Consider the following 10,668-nt stretch of genomic DNA (forward strand, 5'->3'; position numbering starts at 1 on the left):
TGTTTTATTTTATGTACCTCCATCCTTATGAATTTGTTGTTTGCCTTATCCATCATGAATTATCACTGATGAAACTACATTCAAGGCTTGGAGTTCAAATAATGTTATTGCCTCCTCTATTCATTATTAAATAATTTCACTGCATAACATGAGACCAAGCTTTTATGCACTTTTATTTCCTCAGTCTCATGTTTAAGTGATGGTTTGTCAGCATCTTACTGTGAATATAATTATAATGGATTATTATTATTATTATTATTATTATTATTATTATTATTATTATTATTATTATTATTATAGGCCAAGAATGTCAGCCTCTCTGGAGAATTCGTGGAACTCTATACCCCGTAAGGGTTCCAGAGGGGGAAACATTGGCCTTAGGAAAGAGCAAATCAGCTAATTAAAACTATTAACTCTGTTCTTAAATAATGGCAGGTTTTCAGCTTTAACCACATCATTTGGAAGCTGGTTCTGCAATTTAGTTATGCATGGAACAAAGCTTCTAGAAAATTGGGAAGTATTAACCTTTTCACGCACCAGAAGTTTAACAAGTTTCTCTTTCCACTGCGACATCCGTCTAGGGCTCCCTATGGGGCATTGCGGAATGGCGGCGAAACATTTTATCACATTATCGAGTTCACCCACGAGTATTCTTTTTTCCTGGCATCACCCTCAATTGCTCATGCCAGACCAGTAGAAGGTGTAGCACCTTTACATATCTCGCCACTGCCAGGCCACCTCATCTCAGAGAGTGCCACTATGCAGCAGAAATTGGTGCCTGGAACAGGCAAAGAGGTAGCATATATTTTGGAGGCACCATAGTTGGTTTGTTTCATTGGTGTAGTAGAATGACTATAATATTTCATTATTTGACAGGAGGGACACCACTACACCAAAGCCACGCAGCCATCATGAAGCAGAATTTAATGCTTGCATCTTCAAACCTCGTGGTGCTGAAGGAGTGAAAAGAGACTTATTGGCAGCACTCAGTGGTACAGATGCAGTAATGATGCAGCTCTTTCATCCTTCAAAGAAGACAACACCTATCAACATTCTAGAACTTGGCAGGACTTTCATGGGTATACTTGATTTGCAATCATTTATAAAACACCTTAAGGAGTACTACACTGAAGACATTAGGCAACAAATATGTACATCAACACTAAAACAGAGCCTTTCCTCTTATTGGAAAAGGAAAGACTAGGAGCCCTCACATCCACTGTTATTCACAAAGCTGCCAATTATACAAAAAATGATGCTGAAAATTATATTGTTAAAATAATATTAGGGGAAAATTGTTTTGGGGGAAATAGTGCCACACGGTATGGGCATCATCATGAGGCTGTTGCCAAGAAAATATATTCAATGAAAATGAAGGATCACAGTTCATTCAAAATTAAGCCAGCAGGACTATTCATCAAAAAGGACAATCCCTTATTAAGATGTTCCCCAGATGGTGTCATCACCTGTAAATGTTGTGGCAGAGGTTTATTGGAGATAAAATGCCCCTACTCTGTAAAAACAAAATCACCTGAGGAAATTGCCATAGAAGGTAAATTTCATATATACCGGGGTAATGATAAGTCACTACATTTAAAATCATCGTCACCATGGTATACCCAAGTACAAGCCCATCTTTTTGTCACTGGCTATTCATTTTGTGATTTTGTTCTTGTAACACAGAAATCACCATACATTACACTGGGTAACAAAAAAATATTTTTTGAAAATCGTCCAGGGTTTTCCAGCTGAATTAGACTAATTTTGATGCTCTGAGTCCGAAAATGACCTTGGTTTTGCTCAATCAGGTCAAGATTTTTTGCTACAGATTTTTTTTTATAATCGATTTTTCGTAAAAAAACTAATTTCTGCGGATCATCAGCTGAGAAACCCTGACGATTTTTTCCGTTTTCCTCAAGAAATAAAAGTCAACGTATCCAAATTCATTCAGTTTTTATTTACTCCATCAAATTTGATAAGCATATAATACTTCTAAATAAACGTTACGTGACACAAAATTTCAGAGTTCACGGCATAAATCGGCGTTTCTTCGATTCCCGTGCGTGAGCAGCTGCTGGGTTGTCTCTCTTCAGCGACCAGCAGTAGTCCGCCAGCATGACTGCATCCCACCTCCCCTGGTACCTCTCCTCCATTTGGCGCATGTCCTGATGGAACCTTTCTCCCTGCTCGTCGCTCATCGCCCCAAGGTTTTCAGGAAACTTCTCCATGTGTGAGAATAGGAAGTGCATCTTTATACTCATCAAACACCCGAGTTTTTGAAAAGCCTCTATCATGCTGCTGATGAGTCTGGCGTGGTTTGCTGCCTTCGTGTTCCCCAGGAAGTTGTTCACCACCTCCACAAACGATTTCCAGGCGGCGCACTCTAGCGTGTTCATGGAGTTTTGGAACTCTGTGTCGTTGATGAGCTGCCGTATCTGTGGGCCATCGAAAATGCCGGCCTTCAGCTTCTCAATGGTCAGTCGAGGAAAGGCTCGGCACAGGTAGTTGAAGCACCTCCCATCCTTGTCCAAAGCGCGCGTGAACTGTTTCATTAACCCAAGCTTCATGTGCAGCGGTGGGATCAATATCTTCTCCCGGTCAACAAGAGGTTCGTTTATGATGTTTCTCGCCCCAGGTACTAACTGCTCTCGCGCCGGCCACTCTTTCTTTACATAGTGCTGGGCTCTGTCTCGACTGCCCCACATACATATAAAGCACGGGTACTTTGTGAACCCGGACTGCTGACCAAGTTGAAAGTTCACCATCTTGAGGTCGACGCAGATGATCCATTGGTGCTGCTCATATTGGATTTTGTCGAGCACGTACTTCACTGCTTCATAGTTCTCTTCGAGAGTTGTGGAGTGCGCAAGAGGGATTGAGGCGAACTGGTTCCCGTTGTGGAGGAGCACACACTTCAAAGAGCGCTTGCAGCTGTCAATGAAAAGTCGCCAATCTCTCGGATCGTATTGAGAAGCGCCGAGTTTAACAAAAAGACCGGCGACATCTCGGCAGTACACGAGGTCTTCCTCCTGGCAGAAGTAGCCCATGTAGTCCTCATGCCTTCTACGAAAGAAAGTGATACGCGCGTCCTCGCCAAGTAGATTTTTCTCTTTGAGTCTAGAGGCCAACAGCTCGGAGGAAGTCTTCGACAAGCTGAGATCCCGAACCAGATCATTAAGCTCACCTTGTGAAAAGGGCTGCGGACCATACTCCTCTTCTGTATCTCCTCCCTCGTCTATAGTGGTGGTCTCGTCGTCGCTGTCAGGAAGCTCTCTGAACGCTGGTACAGGAATTTCTTCGCAGTGAGCAACTGGACGGCGGGCAGATGGAAGGTCGGGGTACTGGAGGCTGTGCCGATTCTTCCGGTTGATGCCAGTAGTATTGATGGCGCAGAAGTAACAATCCGATGCATGGTCAAACGGCTCCCTCCAAACCATCGGAATCCCAAACTTCAGTGAAGTTTTCGCGCCCTTCGTCCACCGCCGGAGGTATTCCACGCACGTCTTGCACACCGTGTGCGGTGCCCAGGACTTATCTTGGTCACCCAGCTTGACTTCAAAGTAAGCCTGGTAGGCGCGCTTCACAAATCCTGTGATGTTCTTCCTGTCCACTGACAGCGTGTATTCTCCGCAGATGTAGCAGAAAACGTCAGGATTATTCCTGCATGACCGTCGCGCCGAAGCCATATCAATGACCTGAAAAAAAAAAAAATATATATATATATATATATATATATATATATATATATATATATATATATATATATATATATATATATATATATATATATATATATATATATATATATATATGTAATAGCAGGATGCAGCTGACTGTCAGCAGGATGACTGACTGACACGTATGCAGCTAATTTAGAGAAGTAAGTTAGTTTTGTAATTCGATATATTCTTCAAGAAAAATATGATTGAACTCAAAACCCCTGATATTAGCATATGTATAGCTCGTCAGGTAGGCCTATGGCTGTATCTCAAAAAGTTGACCTGATAGAGCAAAATCAGTGTGATATTCGGACTCAGAACACCAAAATTAGTCAGAATCAGCTGAGAAACCCCTGACGATTTTTTGGTTGTTACCCTGTGTTATGATAGAGATAGTTTATTTTGATAAGGAGTTCTACAATGTTACAAAAAAAGGCATTGCTATTTTATGATAAATATATTTTTACAAAGACTGTTGCATAAACACATTATAGCATACACCCGGGACCTCTTGGTTGCAAGGCAAGCATTCTAACCTCAGCACTGTGTGTGTGTGTGTGTGTGTTTACCTAGTTGCGACATACAGGGAAAGAGCTACGCTCGCGCTGTCCCGTCTCCATATCCACTCTTACCCAGTTTTTCCTTAAAATCATGAATGTTTCTCGCACAAACCACCACCTCCCCTAATCTATTCCATAGCTCAATGCTTCTGCTTGGGAAGCTAAACTTTTTCACATCTCTCCTACACGTGGTCACCCTCAACTTCTGTCCATGTCCTCTCGTTTCTCTCTCGTTCTACACACGCAGGTCCTCTATGTCCAAATCCTCCACTCCACTCGCCACCCTGTACACCGCTGTCAGATCCCCTCTTTCTCTTCTCTCTTGGGTTGTGAGCCCCATGCTATTGAGTCTCTCCTCATAAGTCTGATCTCTAAGTTCCGGTGTGTGTGTGTGTGTGTGTGTGTGTGTGTGTGTGTGTGTGTGTGTTTTACTGTACTCTTGCAGTTTCCTTCTTCTGTGACTAACCCATTAGCACCAGAAGATGACTGGCAGACATCTGCCATACAGTTTTACTCTCTCAATAGAGGACACTCCATGTTGCACATGACAGCAACTATAACTAATATCTGGTGCAGACGTTTCCATGTATTTATATGAATTGGTTGGGAAAAAAGTTTTTATTTTTTCATGCGTCCAATGGCACGTTCAACATGGATACGCAGTGAGGCAATGTCCCGTGTTTTTCTTATCTCACCATGAGTTAGGGTCTTTTGTCCTGCCTTGTTTTTTCTTGTGAATGGGGGCATATGCAGTTTTGCCCCTCAAGCAAGCAGGAGATCAGCAATATTAAAACCACGGTCCACCATTATGGCATCCCCAGGCATGACCTTATCAGTTAATTCTTTTTCAGTGATGTACCGATCAGAGGTATTACCCCCATACACATCTGAAATGAATGTAATCAATCCTGTTGGAGTAATGCCAATTAAAGCTTTTACAGTACTGTCGTGTTTGTATGTTGAATATGTGGCAGCTTGGGCAGAACAATTTCCTGGTTTGAAGGTGGGAAACTCAGTGCAGTCTAAAATTATTCAGGTGTCCCTATACTTGAGTGGGTAACTGTCTGGTACATTACTCTTAACTACTTCAGCAGATGGATAGTCGAGGCACTTCTTCAAAACGTGACAGAGTACATTAATCGAGGTAATAAGGATGTTGCCTACAGAACACTGTGATAGCCCAAAAAGGTCACTCAGCAACTGTATTTGTGCACCTTCCCTAATATGAATGAGTGTCATAAGGGAATTCATCAAACCGTGAACTTTTAGATTTTGCCCCATTTCCACTCTTCTGTCCTTTCTTTGATTCTTCGTTTCTTTTTAGACCCCTCCAGTATTTACATATGACCCACTTGTCAACAGCATCAAATATATCAAACAATAGTTTCTTTATCCTCATACCAGTGTATTTCCTGACACTTGTGTCACTGGCAAGTATTTTTAACTTGAAGGCCTGCATAAGCATGGGTAGGCGGTGGCCGAAGTGATAGCGTACTGGACCCACATTCGCCGCGTGATGGACGACGCGGGTTCGAATCCTCACGCTACCACTCGGATTTTTCAGTCACCGCCGAGTGGTTTAAAAACTATCCACCTGCTGTCCTGAAGACCACCCATCAACCCGGACTCTAGAGGAAGCCGTCCAAGCGAATCAAGAACGAGTTCCAGGGGGCAGCATGAGCCAATGCAAGATGGCGCCACTATAAACACTCGCCTGCGCCAGAACGGGCTGGGCCGACCATCAGGCCCCACCTGGAAGAAGCCTTGGGCCGACCATCAGGCCCCACCGGGAAGATGCCTACCGGCGCAATAGGCAACAACGTAAAAAAAAAAAAAAAATAAATAAATAAATAAAAAAAATCTTATCTTGTGATACAGTGCTGCATGTCTGTACACCAACATCAGCTTGCTCGGCATCTTGATTCATCACTGGTCGGCAGGTTTGTGAATAGCTGTGGTCTTCATGGGAACTGGGTGTTGCTGTAAGAAAGAATAAAGAAACATTATATATTCCTAACTGTTTATGTTGCCTAGGATTAACGGATCCAAAAGTTATAATATTAATAATCAAACTCATTCCCAGACATGCGCACCTATAGACCAGTGGCCTCACACTAAAACTGCCTAAACCAAGACATCATACCCATGAGAGTAATATGATTTCACCTAAAGAGATGTTAATCCCCGGAATAAATTGCCAGATGAGGTCATCAACAGTGCCAGCATCAACTTTTGAAATTAATTTACTGGCATGATGAAAACCTAGAGGCACGCCTAATGAGCCATAGCTCCCTTGCACTCCTTAAGAGCCCTATTGTAGCTCCCTTGCCTCTTAAGTAAGCAATAATAATAATATTAATATGCACACTTCATCTGGGTGACCTCACATATTGGGCTGCCCCATAATTAAATGGCAGACAGACTTGCTCGTGCTACCTCTGATGATCTCAATGTACACCCAGGTGTTGAGTACACCTATAATTATGTAAAGAGTAGACTTAGATCCCTTGTTAGTGAGTGTCACCAGTCAGCTTGCCCTGAGGTGGCAGGATGGTAGTCCTTCCGGCATTCAGTATGCCCAAGTATCTAGTATCTTCACCCACACTTATGGTATAGGCTTAGTGCATCCTATGATCTGGTGGTGATGCAGCTGAGGCTGGGCTACAGATATTACTAGGTCAGTGGGACTGACCCTGTACCTTGTCGCTTGTGTGCCAGGCCAGGGGATCACACGTTCAATCACTGTCTTGCTATTAGTGTTTACTACTCACAGGGCCACTGGGACCTGCCTGTGCTGGTGGGCTGGTTCATTAACAATAATACCCTTTCAGCTGTGCTCAGTGAGTTTCTTGCATTTGTCCCTAGATTGTAGTTCATAAATTCGGTCCCTTATGTCTACTCCACTGACTAAATCAAAGTCTTCATTTTTTAGCACTTGCCTCCTACCATTGTGTCTTTATAGTTTCATGGTGCTACCTCCACATGTATCCCTAGTTGTATAATCACATTATGTACTGCCTGGGGTTTGGGATGGCATGTTCCTCCCTTCTCCTTTGTTGTTTACTTTCAACAATAAACTATCAATCAATACACAATAAAGTAAAACATTTCTTACCTGAAATGGATGCTGTAATCCATTTCGCATCTGTGTAATCCTCTGGTCTAGCAGGAACATCAGCAGAGGTAGTAGCATCAGCAGTAGAAGTAGCCACTAAATCCACATCCGCATCAATCGGAGACTTCAGTTGCACGGCATTCTTCCTCCTTGGTTGTAGTGTTTTCCCCCAGTTATTATAGGCAAAACATTCCGGGCCTGGGTGTGCTTGGGAAGGTCCATATCTGGTCCAATGCTTGAAATGTTTTGAGCAGACACGTGAATATTTTGTTGCTCTCCATCCCGCGCCTCTTTTACATCTATTTTCCCACAATTTTCGTCTCCACATGTCTGTTTTATGGGAAGGGAATGTAGCCCAACCTTTTACACCACTCACATGAGGAAATTGGTCTAATTTCTTCCATGACGAAGACTTGCAATCGGCAACAGAACATGTGTGAACCGGCATGTTCCTCGCACTGCCAATAAGTATCAAAGATTAAAATTCCCGCGTGACGATTTTGTACGTCTGGCAGAAACGCACGTCATTTTGCAGGTATCAGATTCCTTATATAAGCATATTTTTACTGCACAAAGCAGGTGATGTCACTTATTGCGACTTCGTGAGCTTTCATATTTATCGGTTTGTGTATATTTCATGGAGGCGAAACTTACATTACCTGTTTCATTTTTATTAGTGACCCGAATTGGTGCCTGTTTTTCGCAATAGAATTTCACTTAAACAAGTGAATCAGACCCACAGAAATATTACCAGTGTGTGTATGAATGAATACAACGATGAGCACATACTTTAATTTAACTCTAGGATGTCTCGTGGATCATTAATAAATAAAAACAAAATATCTGGATAGGCCACTCTTAACCCCGCTACCGTCTATGGCTGCCAAAAAAGTCCCTCTGCCAAGTTTGTACCCCCCATTTTGTGATTGTCAGGTGCGCCTATTGAGGGAGCGGCTGCAACTGGAGGTCTCCATGACAACCATCAAGAGACGTCTCCATGATGCCAAGATCCATTGTAGGGTCCCCGCCATGAAATAAATTTTTACTGATGAACATCGAGCTGCAAGACTGCAGTGTGCCAATCTGCATGAACACAGAGGCCTTGACTTTTGGTCAAAGGTTGTGTTTGCAGATGAAAAAAACATTTCGCTCCTCCGACCATGGTAGACTACGCGTTTAGAGAAGAGACAACACTCGGTATGTTTTCACTCAGGTGCATTATTTTTTTCTTGGTTCAACATGCTATTGATAAGGTTTTCCTATTCTTAAAGGCCATTCCACATAAATTTTACTTTGTTGATTTCATCACAGTCGCAACAAAGAAGCGTTTCTACCAGTTTCATCATTTGATGGTGTAAAACGTATCCTTTCAGGCAAATTTATTAATGATATATCTGCTCTTCCTTTTAAGTATGACCAGAGAAATATATATGAGGAAACGAGGAGCGGTCATGTCACTTGCAACATTTTTGGATTGATATCCATGGACGGTGTGGGTGACATAACAAGAATCGAAGGTCGGTTCACAGGCGCCTTGTATAATGAAATTCTAGAAGACTTCCTTTTGCCATCTTTGATGATAAATTTTCCTTTAAGGGCTGGACCAATTGTTTACATCCAAGATAGATGCCCTATTCACATGGCCAGGATAGTAAGGGAGGGGTTTCAAAACCACTCCGATGAAATAATTTTACTAGAATGGTCTCGTAGGGGTTGCGACTGCAACCCAATTAAAAATGTTTGGGGTTACCTTGTGAACAGCTGGGCTAAAGCCAGGGAAAGACAACCCCAGCAGTTAATGGAACACATAGAGAGGGAATGGGAGGGGCTACGACAGAAGCCTCATATCATTCAAAATATGGTTGAGTCAATGCCTGAAAGGGTAAGAGAGGTGATTGAAAAAAATGGGGGCTGGACGAGCTATTAGGTCAAAATGCACGGACGAGAGAGAGAGAGAGAGAGAGAGAGAGAGAGAGAGAGAGAGAGAGAGAGAGAGAGAGAGAGAGAGAGAGAGAGAGAGAGAGGGAGAGAGAGAGATAGAGAGAGAGAGAGAGAGAGAGAGAGAGAGAGAGAGAGAGAGAGAGAGAGAGAGAGAGAGAGAGAGAGAGAGAGAGAGAGAGAGTAATAATTATTCTGCACAGCTCATCATTCACCTGGTAACAATTATTGTCATCAAAATGTAAAACCATGTCATATGATTAACAAATGTTTTTTTTTTCTTCGTCAATCCATATCTATTAAAATATATAATTTACATTGTAATATACTTTATTTCAATAATTTAACAATCAAAATCATTTAATCCCTGGTAGTAAAAGGTTGCTACTTCAGCGTGCGTGTGTAGCGTATAGGCCCATGGGCCACTATGTGTAGTCTAAGGCACATAATGACCTGATTGTTACCTGAGTGCTCCTGACTTGATTAATGTCCTGTTCAGTCACCGTAGTCTAAGCTATGTAATGACCGCCTGACCTGTTTCCAGAGACCTCAGCTTGTGTTGTTTTGTCGCCGAGTGCTCCTGGCCAGTCTGTATAAAAGGACAATCAACGAACACCCACATCGCTATCCTCCTTACATCACCGAAAACATCGACATAACTCATTCTGCTATATGACTGCAATGATGGTAAATGATGTCTATAGACGTGCCATTTTGACGAGAAAAGTCTTCTGGATAATTATACAACTTTATTCAGCACTATTGAACTTGCTGTGTTATCGTTCTGCAGTGTAAGGTTCCTGTAGTTGAGCAACACTGCACAATGAATTGCGCGCTGGAGTGTAAATGGCCGGTTATACCGCACGCTTAAGCGGCACATGTAGTAGTAGTAGTAGTAGTAGCAGTAGTAGTTATACCTAGTAGTAGCAGTAATAGTAAGTAGCAGTTATATTAGTAGTAGCAGTAGTTGTAATTCTCTCTCTCTCTCTCTCTCTCTCTCTCTCTCTCTCTCTCTCTCTCTCTCTCTCTCTCTCTCTCTCTCTCTGCTTATAAGATAATTTTATAGATTGTGTATATCTCTTTTCATAATAAGGGTGAAATTCACAGATTCAGTATAATTAATAAAATTAAGAAATGGGGAGTAGGTGGACCATCTGTTACTGCGTGGGTCGAGAGAGTTTGAGTGGACAGCCAGGGCAGCTTCCATCCTGGCGGTGGGCGGAGTGACCCGGGTCCCTCCCCACCGGCTACCTGCGGATTAAGTGCCTCCGGGAGACTAAACTCATCGGTCAAGCATATTCGTTTTTTCACTCACTAGTGGATCGGTTATGAGTCG

General features: G+C 42.6%; 1 protein-coding gene across 1 annotated transcript in view; it reads right to left on the reverse strand.

The window, feature by feature from the left end:
- Nucleotides 1-3,696, reverse strand: part of LOC126994312 (uncharacterized) — an 18,402-nt gene extending 14,706 nt beyond the window's left edge. Inside the window, exon 1 of the mRNA XM_050853638.1 lies at nucleotides 2,759-3,696. Coding sequence (XP_050709595.1) covers nucleotides 2,759-3,686 — 928 coding nt within the window. The 5' untranslated portion in view covers nucleotides 3,687-3,696. The remainder of the gene's footprint in view (nucleotides 1-2,758) is intronic.
- Nucleotides 3,697-10,668: the final 6,972 nt, after the last annotated feature.

Source organism: Eriocheir sinensis, unplaced genomic scaffold (assembly GCF_024679095.1).
Source record: "Eriocheir sinensis breed Jianghai 21 unplaced genomic scaffold, ASM2467909v1 Scaffold770, whole genome shotgun sequence".
NCBI classification, from domain to species: Eukaryota; Metazoa; Arthropoda; class Malacostraca; order Decapoda; family Varunidae; genus Eriocheir; species Eriocheir sinensis.